This window comes from Otolemur garnettii, unplaced genomic scaffold (assembly GCF_000181295.1).
Source record: "Otolemur garnettii isolate 467f Iridium unplaced genomic scaffold, OtoGar3 scaffold00005, whole genome shotgun sequence".
In the NCBI taxonomy this organism is placed as follows: domain Eukaryota; kingdom Metazoa; phylum Chordata; class Mammalia; order Primates; family Galagidae; genus Otolemur; species Otolemur garnettii.
In genome coordinates, this window is record NW_003852400.1 from 46934956 (window position 1) to 46955136 (window position 20181).

General features: G+C 37.2%; 1 protein-coding gene across 1 annotated transcript in view; it reads left to right on the top strand.

Moving 5' to 3' along the window:
* Window positions 1–19981, top strand: part of HCN1 (hyperpolarization activated cyclic nucleotide gated potassium channel 1) — a 379215-nt gene extending 359234 nt beyond the window's left edge. Inside the window, exons 7-8 of the mRNA XM_003782786.2 lie at window positions 12516–12680; window positions 16438–19981. Coding sequence (XP_003782834.1) covers window positions 12516–12680; window positions 16438–17312 — 1040 coding nt within the window. The 3' untranslated portion in view covers window positions 17313–19981. The remainder of the gene's footprint in view (window positions 1–12515; window positions 12681–16437) is intronic.
* The last annotated feature ends 200 nt before the right edge of the window (window positions 19982–20181 follow it).

Here is a 20181-nt window from a genome sequence, read left to right on the forward strand (position 1 = left end):
GAAAAGTAGAAAGATTGGGGCTTTTAACCAAATGGACGGTATGAACTTGCAGACCTGAAAGAGGTCCTGGGTGGAAATGTGCATGAGTCAGGCCCTTTCAGGCTGATGGTGCAGAGTCAAGCCCAGGTTACCTTACTACACACTGTGAGCTGACAGTAAATAGTAAAGGAGCTCAGGAAGAAAAGACACAGCAGCCCTCTCAGTGGCATCGGGCAGACATTATGGCCAATGCATGTGCCCCGCAGGAAACCAGAACATCCCAGTGGCCCAAGAGCCATGTTAGGGATTTACCATTGCCATGGTTCACACACTGCCTTTTTGACTTGTTCATTCCTTACTTTAAATCTCCCCATGAGAGGGTGCGATTAAGCCTCTTCGTCACAATCTGGTGTAAAGTGTCCACATCAGAAAGACTCCCCCAGCTGGGCTAGCCCATGGACTGCTGCTGCTCAAGTCAAATACTAATCCTGGTTGAACTAGTCACTGACTTTTGTGTGCATGTGGTTTTTTATTTGTTTGTTTTAGAAAGGAACCACTGGATTGCTTTCAGGAAAGTTCCATGAAATGGGAATGTTTTTTCTGGATGCCAACGTTTTGTTATTGTGGTGTTGTTATTTCCCCCCAAGATAACCTTTTGTCTTATTTCACTCACAGGACGGATGTACTCCAGTGTTTTCTTTTATATGTAGATTCCAAACCATGAGTTGCCTTATCTCCTTTTAAGCTCTGTTGAAGTCTCATTTTACCTTCAAGTCACTTCTATTCTCAGTGCCACAGCCTTAGCGCAGGCCAAGCCCCACCACCTCATCCCCAGAATTACTATCTAAGCCTCTTTACAAGTCTTTACCTGCTAAGATCTTTGCTCCCAGTTCATTTTACATAGTGATTATAGATTTGCATCATTGATTACAGTTAAATATTCTTGAATCATAAAAGATTTGAGAGGACAAATTTACCTGTTACAGAAAGAGAGGTTGAGTCACTTTCCTCTACATGGAAAAGTATGTAGAGAGCTAGGACTCCACATTCTATTCCATATAAGTCTGTTTCCTAAAACAATTTTTACACACAAAGTCCTTTCTTAAGAGCCCTACAGTACCATTGTAGATTAAGACCAAGTTTTTTATCTGTGGAGGAATATTGTCTCTCACCAAACTTCTATCATGCTATGAGGCTGCTGTTCTTCTAATCCATGAAAACCTTCTTCCAAACTCTTCTCTGAACTTGTTCTCATAATATTGTTTCATCCTAATGTCCCCCTTTTCCACTTTTATTCCTTTCCTCCTGTTCTTTCCATCCCACTAGCCAAGGTGCAACAGTTCCTACACTCCTTGTAAACCCCACCCAGAGCCCTTCCTGTCACCATGATGTATAAAACAATGCTGCAATGAATAATGTATTATGTAGACTGTAGAAAGTCCCTAGCAAACAATTAGGTTTTGAAATTGTGCTGAAGCCTATTTAAAAATATTAGGCTTGAATTTATAATTAACGTGCCATACACTTACTTTATACTCCCCGTAATCTCCTTCAAGTTGATGGTTACAGGGAAATCAATTGATTTAAATTTATGTCATCCCTTAATTTCCATTCTTTGTGTCTACTATTTTCTAGCTTCTACTAAATGAGGAACCCTCCATTAGTGTAAATCTGTCAGCTAAACAAACTCAAAGAGGAGCTTGTTAGCAATGCAGATTCTTAGGCCCCACTCCAGATTTAATACATGCAAATTGCTATTCAACCCAACAACCCAGGTGATTCCTATACATATTAATAATTATCAAACACTGCTATAGAAACATTCCTGTACATATTAATAATTAACAAACACTAAAGAATTCACTCTGGGTGAACATTAAATGTTACATTTTAAAAAATAAGGAAATATGTATTATGCCTCTATTTTATTAAATGCACGTGTGTGATATGTATGTATGTATGAGACAGAAAAGAGAGAGATGGGGGATCAGGAAAAATATTTTGGAGATAAATAACTTCTTTTGCTGCAGCATATACTTGCTCTATAAATATTCACTGACTATATTTTCGACTGAGACTATTATTTCTTCTATGCTTTTTTTTTTTTTTCCACTTTGTGTGAGCACATTAAGCTACATAGGATAATGGAGCTGTCAAGATATTACTCCAAAAAACACACTGGAGGTATCTGAGAGCTGAAATCATTTGATGAATTTTTTAAAAGCTGGCCGCTTTTTAAAGGCATTTATAATTCAAGGTGTTTGATTAACTTTTAAAGAGTTGAGTGTTAGTAGATTTAAAAATCAAAGGAAAAATTTGGTGTGATCCAGTGGATTTTTAAAGCTGGAAAGAAGTAGGAAAACTGGGGTCTGACCTACCTTAGCTTTGATATTTTTATGTGATTTTTGTTTTAGTCACATAACAGATCCTCTTTAATCTTCTATCACTTGGCTAACACGGGGTTAACAGTGATTTTTTCCTACCTACTCAACAGATATTCTGAGACCTACTAATATAAAGTCCACCAAGTATTTTAACTTGCCAAAAAGAATTAGTACTAGTAGGGATGGATATCAGTTAATAAATCATATTGTGTGAACCTGATTTGATGCAAACATTACCCAGCTGAAGGACTGAGAGTGGAACCGAGAGGTGCAGACACTCTAAGGAAGAGAAAGCAGGGGCAGGCTCAGGGGTGGAAAGTATAAGCCTGAATGAAAACATCCACATGTGCAACCCAAGGAAATAGTCACATCATAAACACATCAGTAATATAATAACGTATCCTAAACATAACTAACAGGAACCGGAAAAGAGCTCTGTAGTTTCTGGCAGAAGAGCCAAAGCTCTTCAAAAAGATATGGCTGTTTGAAATATTGTATCAAAGCACTTTGTTTTCTGAAGAATATTTCCAATCTGGTGTAAATTATTCTGCTTTTCATTGACTGATTGATGATTGATTGATTCATTCATTCATTCCCTATTTCTTGAACTAAATATGATATGGCTACATCTATGGTAACAAGAAGATATTTCAAATGTAATTGTCATATTTGACTTTAAGGACATTATAGTTTCATACTAAAAAATCATATAAACAAGTAAGTTCAATAAAATGTTGTAGAAACTAAGAGACAAGATGAGCAAGGTAGAAGGGAGGCACAAAGATAAATTCTCCCTGGGACAATTAAGAAAAAGTATCTTTGTGTGTGGAGCCTTTGTAGGTGAGACAAGGTCTAATGAATTTGGAAAGTTTGTTTCTTAACTGTTTGTGAAAGGGTGAAGGGTGTGGGAAATGATAGTTATTTTTCACAAATTTGGAATGCCACTTGATACATGAAGCATTACCTTTCCTTGGTTATAGCAGGTAAAACAAAAATCACACACACACACAAAGAAAAAAAAAAATACAAGAGAAGAAAGAGAGGGAAGGAGAAAAAAAGGAAATATGTTTTCTGAGTGCCCACTAGGTGCTGGGCTTGTGATGGGCTCTCCACGGGCATAATTTTAGTTAACTGTGTAACAACTTTGTCAACAAATAATTGCCAATGTGTAACTTGTCTGAGATGTTGTTACTATATCCAAACTTAGAACTCTGGCTGATCAACCTAACTTAATATGTTTTAAGAAAGAGAAGTTCATTAAACTTGGAGCTAAGATTTACTGGACCCGCTCCCCTCAAAAAAAAAAAAAATCTTTACTTGATACAAATGATCAAAACTAACAGTTTAGCATGAGTAATAACAGAGGGCACTTATAACCGTGCACTTAGAAATGTGTCTATGTGAACTGAAATGACCAGTTACATCTTTAGAAAAAGCAAAATTGGGTATTCTGGTTATTGGGATATGTGTTACTATATATATTCTATACACACATAATTGTTCCTTCATGAGATATGTATTTGGAAATGTGTTAAATTCAATCTCAGTTTCAGAAGATTATAGAGAATGTGAAATACATTAAAATAAGTCAAATACTACAAAATTTGCATCTGTTTAATGTTCTATGCTAATGTGAATATCTTTAGATCTCTATTCAAATGCATTGACATCCAAAGTACTTCTACCAGCCAAGTTTAATATGCAAATTATTTTAAGCCAGATGTTACCATCTCCTATGCCATAGAGGAAATATTTGACTAGTTCACTAATATAAATATAGAAACATTACAAATAGAAAAAGAAAACCCCAAAGTGATATTTCCTCTTGCACATTATGACACACTGCATGAGAAAACTAAGTAACTTATAAGAAACATTATTTTGATACATTAGAGAATTACTTCTATTTCATGGTATCAGGTACAAAAGAAGGAAGCTGCTTTTGCTTAGGTTACTATGAGCAGCTGAGTACATTTTCCCATAAATTCTGGAAACTCAGGTTGCCCACATTCCTTAAAAAATTTCTGACATGAGTTCCTGATTAGCTCTGTGACTGCAATGTCACACTCAGTTTTTGAGGTCAGGAAAATATTTCTGCCTTGCAATACGCTTGAAGCCATTTGCCCAACCTCATAAAAATAACTAGATGCAGAGTTGACGGTAACGTCAGGTGGACTTAAGTGTTTATTATCAGGGTTAACTAATGTCAGCGAAAATAGCAGTGGGCAGTTGATACATCTTACACTCTAAGGATTGTTAAAAGTGTACATATAGTGTGCTAGGCCAGATTTAATCACGGGGGCCACGCTCTTTCTGACACTGAAATTGAAAACAGTTTTCTAATGTTTCTGTGACAGAGTAAATAACCAACAGCTTTCATCTCACCTAGGTCAAATAACTCGTTAGCCATTCATAAATATTGGATCAAGAAAACCAGGAAAATGATACCAAATTAAAGTTAATACACTAATCATTTGTACAGCTGATTATACGATATAACAGAGTTTGCATCCAGATGAAGGAACATGTTACCCAAGCAAATTTGCACTAAGGTTCATAAAACAGTGATTACACGATTAGGAAATTCCTAGCTAAGTTTATAGAAAGTAAGCTAACAAAAGAAGAAAGAAAGAGAGGGAGGGAGGGAAGGAGAAGGAGGAAGGAGGGAGGGAGGGAGGGAGGGAGGGAGGGAGGGAGGAAGGAAGGAAGGAAGGAAGGAAAGAAGAGAAAGAGAAAAAGAAAGAAAGAGGGAAAGAAAGAAGGAAGGAAAAAAGATTAGACAGAGAGATTCTGGAAAATATGCCAAGACATTGTTTTAAAATCTTACATCCGTAAGCTCTGCTTAACTTGTTCTTTGGCAATTTAATTTTACTTTTTATTTTATTTTATTTGTTTTATGAAGTCAACTTGAATGCCCCAAAGCCAGTTCATTTCCCACCTGTCAAGTCAGGGGATGTCTACATGAAGAAAAATGTTATCAAACAGTCTAGATAATTTTCTTAATTATAGACATTGCACAAAACCTCAAAGATCTGTTATATAGCTTAAGAAGCTACATAAAACATTTGGCAAATTTGGCTTGGTGCCTGTGGCTCAAGTGGCTAAGGCCCCAGCCACATACACCTAAGGTGGCAGGTTCGAATCCAGCCAGGCCCCGCTAAACAACAATGATGGCTGCAAACAAAAAATAGCCAAGGCATTGTGGCAGGTGCCTGTGGTCCCAGCTACTTGGGAGGCTGAGGCGGGAGAATTGCTTGAGCCCAGGAGTTGGAGGTTGCTGTGCGCTGTGATGCCAAGGCACTCTACCAAGGGGGACAGCTTGAGGCTCTGTCTCAAAAAAAAAAAAAAAAAATTTGGCAAATTCTATTACAAAGGGGAGATGCCTACCAGGGGAACCAATACTATATCATCTGAAACTTAAGAATAGAACTTAGTGTGGCCTTTTGGGTCATTCGTTATCATTCTGTCATATTCATAAGCATTTTCAAATCATTCTTTCTAGGCTCAAAAGCCAATGTGGCAGGTTCTGGGAGGGATGCATACATGTAACTGGATGGTACTGTTTTTAATATATCTTAAACCATCTAGGGTATTGCAGCCATTATTTAGGAAATAATTAGAAATCTCATACCAAAAAAAGTGTTTAAAAGTGATAAACTAATACATAATTTCTAAGAAATCTAAGGGTGTGAGAGACAGATGACTAAACGGGTTTTTCTCTCCATCCTTTACTCATCCGCACAAAATTATATTCACAGAGACACAGACATAGACACAGTAAAAACACCAAATCTCTGTAACACCCAGCACAGGTCTGTGTTTACTCAGTAAGTAAATTTCCAAAGTGATACTGTATCGAGAGAAAACTAATTCACAGAGAAGCACCTGCTGTAGTCATATTGAATCTGGAAATTCAATTCATAAAATCTAGCACTCTGATGATCAGAAAGTTTACTTTTGTGTCATTTCTTAATTCTGTTATTCATGGCAGAAGCCAAAAGTATGCAGGCATTTTAAAAAGGGAATATTTTCAGTGTTTTTCCTACTGCCCAGTGACTATTTCTACTTCCATGAGTATACACCTTCATTTGTTCTGCTTTACACTAAAAAGTTACTGAGGAGATGCAGCGAGATCATGGCTCAGGAGTTTTAAGTTCATAATGAACAAGCTTTTGCATAACTTTTGAAAGGACTTGGTATAAGTCTATATTTAGCCATTAGTTTCTGCCTAGGGGAAAATGTCACTTTAAAGACAAATGGATTTTATTTATGTGGTGGATTAAATCATTCAGTTGTAGAGCATGTTGCTATTTGTTTCAGTAATTCAACTCAGCAAACATTAAGCATCTACTATGTGTTATGTGGGCACTAGATATGAAGATTAATGAAACTTTAGAGATGAATTTTGAATAAGTCTAAGTTACAGACTTAATAAAACTCTAAGATATGTAATGGAGTCTTATATTTTACTGAAAAATAAAGTCCACAGAATATAAGTATGTGTCCAAATCCTCACAACCAAGAGTAGTCAGTCTCAGACTAGGTAACACTTGACTGCAACCCCAGGCCAGAAACATACACAAACACAAATCTCCAAAATAAGTCAAGTATTTGTATGCAGACACCTGAATCAACAAGAAAGCAACCATCGCTGTTGCAGAAAATTCCCCAAATAGCACTCTCTACTTCATTAGTTGGCAAAAAAGACCAAATTAAACTATCAGTCTTAACCCCACAAATTACAAGAGGTAAAATAGGTGCACTATATTTTTAAGTAAAATTTAACGGAGAGGTAAGATTTGTTAAGTAATAACACCTTAACTTTTACTGAGACAGCAATACAGGAAAGCTTTCATTAAACCCTTACAACACATGCACACTTTGTTTTTTATATAGGCTTGAAACGTTATTTAAAAATCATCCTCTGACAGATTTATTTTCTTACCAATGACAGCATTTAATTAATTCAAGACAGTAGTATTACGTAGTAATGGAGATGTATACTATGTAACACATGCTACATACACAGTATTATTCATCAATTATATGAGGACTCGAAATAAGAAAGGCCAGAAAATCATTTTCAGATAATGGCATTTAGAAAAAAATATACGAATAAACACATACTAGGCTTCAACGAGCCTCTTTTCTACCATACCTTTAGAATAACTATACATACTGAAAGTACCTATATTTTTTATTTCATAAACTTTATTTTCAAACACAAAAGTAATATAATTACTGATTATAAGAAAAAAATGTCTAGGCAATTTCTAGACTTAGGACAAATAAAAATCCATTTCCTGGGTAAGATGATCCTCAGGATGTGTCTTTATTTTTTCCCTTTACAGAGACCCTGTTATTTTAAAATGTAGTAAAATGATGAATATATGCCCAAACCACAAAGAAACATGATGTATGTATTCAGGAATAATCAACATATTTGGGGAAGACAGAAAGTAGTTGTTGGTGGCACCTGTGGCTTAAAGGAGTAGGGGGTTGGCCCCATATACCAGAGGTGGCGGCTTCAAACCTGGCCCCGGCCAAAAAAAAAAAGTAGTTGTACACTTTCAATATATGCATAAAAACCAAATAACCTCTCAACCCAAACCAAAGCTAAGAAAACCAAAATAAATTCCTAAAACAAAAATAAAATTTGGTTTAACAAATATTACCAATTTACCTTTCAAGAAAAGAAAAAAAAAAAAAGAATAAGTTCCAGATGACATAGGTTCCCTAGCTATCAAGTGTTGCCCTTTCATCCTTTGTAGTAAATTTCTGATCTTGTGTGACTAAAAACATACACAGTTGCAGGAATTAAACCAGTATCTACTCAATTCACTAACAGTAACTATCTTATTCCAGTTCACCAAATACTCAGTGTTGAATCCTTTCCTGGAACTAAGGGTGGCCGTAGGATACAGTTCTGATAATAAGATGCTGGAGAAAGTAAAGGACCTTCAGTCTGACTTTCACTTTTATAATAAAAAGAAAGAAATGTAGGAAGGAAGTTTTTCCTTATCTCCCTGCTTTGGATGCTGTTGTGTGAGGATATGAAATGCATGGAATTGCTGCAGCCCACTTGAGATCATGAGGGAAGGCCAAGCAAAACCTGACTGCTAGTACAGCACCCAGGTGCTGAGCCACCCTGGCCCTGCTGACTGTGCATTTTTGTTTTTTTGATATAAAGACATTATTGTATTGGATAAGCTAATGTTGTTCAAGACTTCTGTAATATGTAGTTAAAAGTACACTAGTGGCTTGTAATGCCAGCACTCTGGGAGGCCGAGGTGGATGGATTGCCTGAGCTCATGTGTCGGACCCCATTTCTAAAAATAGCCAGGTGTTGTGGCACGTGCCTTTAGTCCCAGCTACTCAGGAGGCGGAGGCAAGAGAATCACTCAAACCCAAGAGTTGGAGGTTGCTGTGAGCTGTGACACCACAACACTCTACCAAGAGTGACATAGTGAGACTCTGTCTCAAAAAAAAAGTACAATAGTGGTTCCTGATGACTCTTGAAGGGAAGATAGCAGGAGCTTGGAATATATATACAGAGGACTGGGGCCAAAGAGAAAGGAGATATCCTAGAGGAATCCTAAAGGGGTTCTTAGTTAACCAACCACAAGACCATAAAGGGCAGAACAAAAAATGAGGAGAAAAGGAGGGTGACTGATTGTGACAGTAGATACATGAAACACCTGACTCCACATCTCCCCCTCCACCTTGCACAATAGCCTATAGGCAACTGTACTCTCTCTCAGGAGAGAAATCAGTGGCTCTTGCAGAAGGCCAGTTAAGAGAGAAGTCAGTCATGGAGAGAGAAGTAAGTCACTGAGAGGGAAGTCAAGAGAGAGAAGTCAGTCACCAAGAGTGAAGTTGGTCACCGACAGGGAAGTCAGTCACCGAGAGGGAAGTCCATCAGTCACTGAGAGAGAAGTCAGTCACTAAGAGGGAAGTCAGTCACCAAGAGAGAGAAGTCAGTCACCAAGAGAGAGAAGTCAGTCACTGAGAGAGAAGTCAGTCACGGAGAGAGAAGTCAGTCAACAAGAGGGAAGTTAGTCATGGAGAGAGAAGTCGGTCACTGAGAGAGAGAAGCCAGTCACCGAAAGGGAAGTCAGTCACTGAGAGGGAAGTCCGTCACCAGAGTGAAGTCCAACACAGAGAGAAAAGTCAGTCACCGAGAGAGAAGTCAGTCACCGAGAGTGAAGGCCTTCTCACTCTGGCACTCAGGGAACTGTGAAGACAAGCTCTCCACCTATTTATCCTAAAGAAAAACTCTTAAGCAAATCCTGCAACATCACCAGAGCTTTTATTTTTAAATGCAAATGAACATCAATAGGTTATCCAAGGAAAACATTCAACACACAGGGAAAGACCCCAACATGGAGACAGAAACTATGATTCTAGTAGAGTAGAGAGAAAGAATTCAGGGAAGAGAAGAGATACTCAAAGCATGAATGTCATAAATATAATAAAACAAAAGGTTTTTTTTTCACTTTTTGCAGTTTTAGTATGAATTTACTAAATATATAACGCTATAAACATTATGCATTTACATATATAATGCTTCCATTTAAAATGTACCATCCTCTGCCCCAGGCAACCGCTAATCTATCATCTGTCTCTATAGATTTGTCTTTTCTGAATGTTTTACACAAATGGAATCACACATGACATGGCCCATCATGTCTTCTATGTACAATTTGTAATCAACATTTAATACTGAAACATGTCTTATTAATTTGCCACAATGTGGCAGCTGTAATTCTATAACATGGCATTAGTACTGTAGTGACATGGGAATTTAATTTTGAAGTAGTATTGAAAATGTTTCCTCTTATTAGATTGTTTATATTAGAATAGCAGGCAAATTCCATGGTATGATAATTTGCTTAAAATTCCTACACAACCTGCAAATGCATGTATATGTGTATACACACACACACACACACATGTTCATGCACACACATGCTGAGTACAAACATGAATATTCTACATCATTTAGCAAGTTTACAATGTGTTTCCCTACATGACCAACCGCTTAACTGGTGGTTTAGGTGGCATTTCCCCACATCCATCCTATCTTCCCATGAGCCCTTCTTTAGTACTCTTAGAGTCTGCGTATGTGTAACATTGTTCTTACTAGATTGTATTCAAATGAACTTTTTAATAAGATAGCTATTGTTTACCACTTATATTCTGTAAGTAATATGAAAGTGGATATGTGAGCCACTATGGAAATTTTGAGACAGACTGTGTTATGGTCCATTATTTCACTTCCAAGAAACACAATCTACAGCATCCTTTCTGATTCACCCATCCAAGTTTGCTTTAGAGTGGAGCTGGGAGAGCTTCATTTGTTTCCATTCATGTGGATTTTGCTTTTTTATTTTGTGTATCTGAAAACTATCATAATGAATCACATATTATATGTGAGTCCTATTATTTCCAACCCTAACATCAATCAAGTACAGAGAACCTACAACGTAATTACTCATAATGTGTCTCAATATGAACTGAATTTAAGTTCAAAAGAGTGAGAGTGTGAATTTAGACATTTTTTTTTTTTTTTAGAAGAGCCTCAAGCTATCCCCCTGAGTAGAATGGCATCACGCTCACAGCAACCTCCAACTCCTGGGCTCAAGCGAGTCTCCTGCCTCAGCCTCCCAAGTAGCTGGGACTACAGGTGCCCGCCACAATGCCTGGCCAGAATTTAGACATTTAATCATTATTTTATGCTTCCTTTTGTTAAAAGGTTGTAAATTTTATAAATGTGGTATGTATATGCCATGGAATATTATGCAGCCTTAAAAAAGATGAAGACTTTACCTCTTTTACATTTACATGGATGGACCTGGAACATATCCTACTTAGTAAAGTATCTCAAGAATGAAAGAAAAAATATCCAATGTACTCAGTACTATTATGAAACCAATTTACAATCACACTTTCACATGAAGAATAAATCACAACTATGGCCCAGGATGAAGGAGGGTGAGGGCGGAATGGGAAGAGAGGAGGGAGGTCGGATTGAGAGAGGGTGAATGGTAGGATCACACCTATAGTGCTATAATTATATAATAGAATTATATATTATATTATATATAGTGCTATAGTGCTATATAATGCAAGGGTACATATCGGATCTATTAAGTATAGAGTATAAATTTCTTAACACAACAATTAAGTAAATGAAAAAAATAATTAAGTAAATGAGATGAGGTATATATCAACCATTGTGATATAAGCATTCCTAATTCTATATGAAATCAGCATATTGTACCCCATAAATGCATTAATGTATACATGATCTACGTGTTTATGATTTAATAAGAAAAGGTTGTAAATTTTAGAAATACTTCTATTATTTCTTTTTTGATTGTTTTTTTAGAGATAAAAAATGTTTTAGTTGTTTTCAAATTTAAAAAATCAAAGCCTATTTTAATTCCTAATATTTTGGCAACAAAATGGCAAATTATTTTAATAGGCATATTTAGGTAGTTAATAATGAAATTGCAATGTATAAAGGTTTGGTGTTTCATATTTTGGGAATCTCAATTTCAACAAAAACTTCAACAAAGAATTCTCCATAGGAATTATTTAAAAATAAATTCCTTTAGTGTATTTGGAATATAATTTTCTTCAGATCTATTTCACTAGGAATATAAAAACTACATGAAGGCATGCCTGTAATAAATCTGATCCTCTGAGATGTATGATAGGACCTTTTAAGCCAATGTTTAGACTCGTTATGGCTTCCATCTAGATGATACCATCTGCTTACTGACTTCCAGAATTCATACAAAACTTCTGTCTGATTATAACCCCTTCCTGTATTTAACTCCATTGTGGATTTTTTATTCTCCTTTTCGTATATTTCTGATTTCTCTGTTTGTTATTCAGGGGGGTTGGAGTGGAGTGTAAGCATAATCTGTTTCAGCTTTTTATTTGAACCAAAAGCTTTAATGGTTTAAAAAGGGGCATTATTTTATAACTGGGTATTGGCACTTAGAGACTTTCAGTTGCCAAACAGAAAATGTTGCAAATCACTAGTTTCTCGGTCCCTGAGACTTTTTTTTTTAATTATGGGAGGCCTGTATAATGGTTTTTAAAAGAAAAAATCAAATGAGTCTTTCCTCCTTGTTTTTACAGAGATTTGCCTGCTGACCAAAGGACGCCGTACGGCCAGTGTTCGAGCTGACACATACTGCCGTCTTTATTCTCTCTCGGTGGACAATTTCAATGAGGTCCTTGAGGAATATCCAATGATGAGAAGAGCCTTTGAAACAGTTGCCATTGACCGACTAGATCGGATAGGTATTCTAGCTTTCTGTCTTCGTCACACGCAATTTCATTTTCAGCTGGTGGGATAACACAAGTGCGCAACCAAAGGTCCCAAATGCTAGTTCTTGACTTGCTTGTTAATTCCTATAGAAATAGCCATTAGCTGTAGCCTATTTCTTGAAAGGTCTGGGTCCCTATGTTTCTGTGTCTTCTAAGTATCCTGGTTTGTTTATTCATGTCTGTTTTTACTAGCTGCACAATCTGAGTTCCCGAGTGATGTGAACACAGTTTGAATCTTCAGGTAAAATGTAGTGATAACAAGTCTACATAGAATTAAAACAGAACTAAAAGTACAATAGTACGAGTCTACATTACAAACTAAATTTTATCATTTTTAAGGTCAGCTTTGCATTTTATCTTTACTGGGAGAATCAAAAACTTGTATATTGAAAGTAGTCTCACCAGAGCCTTACTGAAATGTTTGTAATATAGACTCAAGAAGTAAAAACCCTTGATAGAAGTGCCCTAATAGATGCTTTACCTTGCAAACATCAATGTAGTTTAATGTTTTCTCTGCTACTAAATAAAAAATATATAAATTAGACCTTATTAGTTATGCTAATTTAAAGGTTCACATAGTTGCCATAGTAAAGTTGGATCAGAGCAGCTTGCTGTTAACTTCCCTAGATATCCTTCCCACACATAGACCTTCCTTGCTGGCCCTCTCCTTCGCTGCCTCTTCTACCACCTTAACTCTGCTCAACTTCACATCTCCCTTTAGACATCACTTCCCCAGAGAAATCTTTGATCTTCTGCCCCCTACTAGGCTGAGTATTCTGGAGATGTTCTCCTATAGCCTCTTCTATTATTAAATTATTAGTTATATTATTATTAAAGCACTGTTTTATTATTATAATTTCTGAAAGGATGCTACATTTTCTTAATGTAGAGTGTATGTCTAATTTGCCTTAACCTGAATAGTACTTAGTACACAATGAATATTTGTTGAAGAGAGGTAGGAAAGAGAGTGGAAAAATGACTCAAAAAAGCTGGGGTGGGGATCACTTATAATACGCAAGGAGATACCTCAAGCACTTCCTTCTTAGAAAAGTCAAGACTTCAGAATATTGTATTAAGTCAGCTGTTTTTTTTGAAGTCTTCCTTTCACTCTATATTAATAGGACAACAGATGGCATGAGGGTCTGAAATTAGATTAAAAGAAGTAAAGGTAATATTTGGGCATTCACAGTAGACATAACAAATATATTATAAATTCACATTGATATCTTAGAGATTTAACAAAACATAATCATCCAGGGAGACATTAACCATAGAAATGGGTACTTCTGAAAACATCTTTAGTTAATTTAAAAAATAACTTTTTGGGGTGTGATATGTTTATGAGATTGATGAGATAGATTTCTGAACATAGATTTTTTTCCTAAACCAACTAGTTTTAGATAAAATATTTAAATCAGGATATGTAAATAGAGAATGTCTATTAATCTGATATAATGTCACGTTCATCTAACTTACTGAAGTTATTTGCATGAAACAACTTGTAATCAGTAATCAGGCAATACAATTTCTATTCAGTACTGAATATTTTCATTTTTTGCTCTTTTTAAAATGGTAACTGCATTAAAATTTTTCCAAAGTTATAGTATTTTTTCATATTAATATATGGGTACAAACAATTAGGTTACACGGTTGAAGTTTGTTGATAAAGTGTAAGTTGCAGTTGAGCCTTCACCTAGAGGTGTGCCAGAGACTCCTACATTGCACCAGTTAGGTGAAAGCTTACCAAACCCCCTCCTTCCTCTCCTTTACGCTCCTCCCTTTCCCCTGTTATTTGAATTTAATTGTGTTTTTTAGCTTCTTGTGTGGGCATGTACATCTACTCGTTTCATAATTGCATTGAATACCTTGGATACTTGTTTTTCCATTCTTAAGATACTTAGGAGGTATTCAAGGAGCCAAATTTATAGTATTTGACTAGTCACATAGTCACAAACATCATCTTTCTCAGTCTTATAACCATTGCGTATGCTGTAGTTATTTAAGAGAACATGTTAAATAAGCATTTATATTTATTACTTATGTAGAAGGTTCTGTTCTTTGGGAAAATTAGGACAGTCTGTAAGAAGAGAGGTAACTATTTTTTTGGCAATCATTTTAAATGACTGCATTGCCTGGCCATCAAAGAAATTATAACACCTATTTCCATTTCAAAAATATACTTTGTTACTTTCAGTCTGACCCTTTATTTTAGCAACATAGCAAACTGATTTGCTCTTCAGTTACATATTCATTTGGGTATGAGTGTATTGATGATGTCATAGAAGGGTCACCAGTCTTCCCTTCTTTCACCAATCTGCTATTGACTCTCATTGTTATTCTACAAAGGAAATTTAGTTATTACAAACTGCTGCAAAGAACCTAGCAAGATGTAGAATATGAACGTTTTAACACAATAACTAAGAAAATGACATGAAGGCTATGTTAACCAGTTTGATGGAAATGTTTCAAATTGTATGTGAAAACACCACACTGTACCCCAGAATTGCATTAATGTACATAGTTACCATTCAATAAAAAAAAAAAAAAAAAGAACCTAGCAAGAAGAAGACCTGATGTGTTTTGAGGCCCTAGAACAGTGGTTCTCAACCTTCCTAATGCCACGACCCTTTAATACAGTTCCTCATGTTGTGGTGACCCCGAAGCATAAAATTATTTTAAATTTTAATTTTAATTAGGAAGGTTGAAGACCACTGCCCTAGAGGGAGCTGAGAGGTGCCATAGACAGCCACACAACCACCATTCATTCAGAAGAGGAGAGATTATGAAAGCCTTCGCAATCTCAGGGCATTTAAGAATCCCCTGGGGAGATTTGTTTTTAAACTGTCGAAATCTGGACCCCATGTCTGGTTATTCAGATTAAATTGGCAGGGTACAAGTGGACATTAGTATTTTTTGAAGGTCCAGAGATAAGAAAAATATGCAGCTAGGATTGGGAATCACTAGTGTAGGTCCACTGGTCAAAAGCAAATTTAACACAGTGCTTCTGGAATTTTGTATGGGAATCTTAGTAAACTGCAGCATCTGATTCAGCCAATGGTGGTGTCCCCAAGAGGCTGAGTTTCCAGCGCGCACACAGATGACACAGATGCAGCTCGCTGCTGTCTAGGAAAGAAATACAATTGGATTTAGTTTTTACCCTCCTCAGCCCCATTGCCTACTAATCACATTTTCCTGGGCACTGTTCTTAATATTCCCATGTCCTGCTCTCCTTTAGGGTCAAAGGGGTTCTGAATACACCTATCTCACATGGTAGAGTATTAAATAAAATAATCTCCCTAAAATCTATTGTAGAGTGCCTGTCACGTAGTGACAAACGTCAGCTTTTATTTCTCCCTAGTCCTTTCTTGAAAAAGTACCTTTAAAATCAAATCTTGAGTCCAGGCCTATCCTGATCCAAAAGGTTTGTCTTCCTCCATTCTTTAAGGTGACCCTCACGTTAAAATAACTACTTCCATTTCTTCTGTAAAGAGGCTTTTTGCCACTTTCAGGCTTTGCAACTTGACTTGAGAAGGTTAAGATTTACCAAAGAGATACAAGAAGCATGAAAAGCAGGTGCCGCATTCCTATCTGGTGTCTTAAAGTGAGTGTGTGGCTTCTTAAGCCTCTTCTAGGAAACACCAGAGACCTCCCTCGGCAGGAGACACTCCCACCGGAGCCATCCTCAGTCATCCGAGGCCTTCTAAGTGCCTGTCTTTTCTTTTCCCGGCAGGAAAGAAAAACTCAATTCTTCTGCAGAAGTTCCAGAAGGATCTGAACACTGGTGTTTTCAACAATCAGGAGAACGAGATCCTGAAGCAGATTGTGAAGCACGACAGGGAGATGGTGCAGGCGATCGCTCCCATTAACTACCCTCAAATGACAGCCCTGAACTCCACCGCCTCCACCACCACCCCGACCTCGCGCGTGAGGACGCAGTCCCCGCCGGTGTACACAGCGCCCAGCCTGTCGCACGGCAACCTGCACTCCCCCAGCCCCAGCACACAGACGCCCCAGCCGTCCGCCATCCTGTCGCCCTGCTCCTACACCACCGCCGTGTGCAGCCCTCCCGTACAGAGCCCGCTGGCCTCTCGAACTTTCCACTACGCCTCTCCCACCGCCTCCCAGCTGTCACTCATGCAGCAGCAGCTGCAGTCCCAGCCGCCACCGCAGACTCAGCAGCCGCCGCCGCCGCCGCCGCAGACGCCCGGCAGCTCCACGCCGAAGAACGAAGTGCACAAGAGCACGCAGGCGCTCCACAACGCCAGCCTGACCCGCGAGGTCAGGCCGCTGTCCGCCTCGCAGCCCTCGCTGCCCCACGAGGTTTCCACCCTGATTTCCAGACCTCATCCCACTGTGGGCGAGTCCCTGGCCTCCATCCCCCAGCCCGTGACGGCCGTGCCTGGCCCGGGCCTGCAGGCTGCGGGCAGGAGCTCGGTCCCGCAGCGAGTCACCCTCTTCCGACAGATGTCGTCGGGAGCCATCCCCCCCAACCGAGGAGTCCCTCCCGCACCGCCTCCACCAGCAGCTGCTCTTCAGAGAGAGGCTTCCTCAGTCTTAAACACAGACCCAGAGGCAGAAAAGCCACGATTTGCTTCAAATTTATGATCCCTGCTGACTGTCAAAGCAGGAAGACAGACTCTGATAAACTGAAAATATTCTCAGATCTTATTTTATTCTATCTCCTGATAGATCCCCGTAGCCTACTATGAAGAGATATTTTAGACAGCTCTGGCCTACATGCAAAATGTAAAAATATATAAATACATATACTATTAAATATATATCTAAATTCCCAAGAGAAGTTCTAAAGACCTGTTTAGCCTTCAGTGTTACGTGTCTTCCTTCCTTTAAATCATTAAAGGATTTAAAATGTTGTTGTAAGATCATTTATTTCTCACCTACCTTTATGTAATTCCTTTGATATGTGTATTTCTCTATTTTATGAAGAGTTCTTGGATTCAGTGGGAACAAATGTCTGATTTTAAAAAGGCAACTCAAAGGAGCTCCTGAATAGCACCAATCAAAACCTTTCTTTAGCTGTGTCTCTCTACATCTCAATTGCTAAGCGTTCATTATGGATGATTAAATAGCAAATCCCATTCTATAAATCTAAATTGTATTTTGGTGCTTTCAATTCTGAATTAGGTTAACGAACCCACGCTTGGCCACATTAGGAGACTAGCATTGCCACTGTTGAGAACATCTCTAACAAGCAGTTCACTGATCTTTCAGAAAGCTGAGGGAGTATTTGTCTTCGTGTGTAGCTGGACTTTTCCCAAGACTCAATCCATGTTAGTTGTAAATAACTTTTTTAACCCAAATTAAAAAAAAAATAGCTATTTTGTGTTGTAGGAAGGTAAAAGTCATTGTTTAAGAATTTAGTTCTATTGCTTCACTTCAAAACTTAGAGTTTTAAATTTTACAAAACCTAATTGTGACACTTATTCGATTGTAATGCAATGGCTTAACACCTACCAGATTATTTTAACCTGCAATGTTTTATGCAAAACTGTATGCTCGAATCTACAAATTGCTTGTATTACACCAAAAATCATTACTTTTCTTCCTTCTTGCCATAATCAAGCATCTGAAAATAGTCTCTGCATGCTTTGGGGGAAAAATAGGTTCAAATCCGTCATTTTAGGGGAAGGCTTACAGTATTTCTCATTTCTAGAAAAGTATAATAATTTATTAAATACCTATCTTAAAATTCCTATAAGGCTGACTTGGATCTCTGACTTAAGTCTAGAAGTGAGGTTTTCACTTTTGTTTAATATTATCACTATTATTATTATTATTTAAATAATTATTTGTAAACCACAGCTTGATTTGGAGTTGCAAGTATGGTCTTTGTCTTCACTGTAGTTGGTAATTTATTGTGGTGTTAATTTAAAGAAATAAATTCAATACAGCATCGTGTCTGTTTGGGAACACGCATTCTGCTCTATGTATATTGTAACTAAACGGTTAGTAAATCTTAAGGCATGTGGTGACTAACATAACCCTTAGGTAGGAGGTTTATTATTTTACATGTGCTGAAAACAGTATGGACATGGTAACAGACAGCAGGGGTAAAGTCGAATGTCTGTGAGCATTGTTTGTTGTTTGTTTCCTTAACTCTTTCCATGACGTGTGAGCATCCACTTCTCAAAAAAATCCCTTAGTGATCATTTGTGCCTAATGCTTCCCGCTAATGTGGTGAATGACTGAAACACGATCAGAAGATTCCTGATAACCAACTTCTGTAAATAACCCAAGTTAAGAGAATGGCTTACATGGAAGTCTTCAGTATTTCTGACACTGGCAATACACTTAAGAAGAACTTTAAAAAGTCACACATTATATGGATGGGGCGGGGTCTCCAGATAGACTTGAGGACAGAAAACAAAAGCAAAAGCTTTCAAGTGGATCCATGCTTCCTGTTTTGCCTTTGATGGATACAACACCTATAATACCAAAATGAGTTGTTATGTTTAATTTCTAACCGATCCCAACTTGTGTGGAAGGAATCAACAATGCTAGTCAATGTAATGTTGTCCTGAACATGCTGGTGACACACGACAGTGGGTCAGGCATGGTGGGAGAAAGGGATTGTCCGGTCTACCTAGAACCTATGGGAAAGCTGCAAGACCATTTACATATCAGTACAAAACTCCTTTATTTTATTAAAATATGAGAATGAACTTCAATTTAATAAGATCATGTATGGGTCCTTTAAATTATTAAAGGTTTACATTTGATAGGATTAATGGATTTGGTAGCGAAATATTTTTATATATATAAATTTTTGGTTTTTTATTTTGAGCACTATTGGGAAACCGAGACAAAATTGAATTGCATGGTCTTTCAGTGCAACCATACAATTTTTATTCACTTTGTAATAGAATGGACAAAATAAATTAAGGTTTATATGTTAAACTAATAAAATGGTACAGGGTAAATTATATGCATATATATATATATATGAATGTATATATACTTAAGTTAAGAAAAAAAATTGACTCACATTCCTGTAATATAAAGGTCATTGCTAGTTGAAAAGTGACCTCTTTGCTCTGTACATAGTTAAGCCCACAAGTATGGAGTTTTAATCTGTACAGAAAGAAATGTATTATTGACTGGTCTTTTTGCTGCTGAGAAGTTAGTAGAAAAGCTGATTCTTACAACAACTGTATGATCAGGGACGAGTTAGCGTATTTCTTTTGTCTTTGCTCAAAGCCATACATATATAAATATATATAAATATTATTAATAAATTCAACAAAAAAAATAAATAAAATCATGAATATTTTATTTTATTAATATAATCTAACCTTTTTTTTTGTTTTATTGAGTATAGGGTTGCCTGTCTTTCTATCTTTACATCATAAGATATCCAACAGGGCTTATGTTCACTAATCGTCACAAAATTAATTGCATTTTCTAACTGTAGAATGAGAGTAATTTAGATAGAACATAAATTTTCCCACCATCC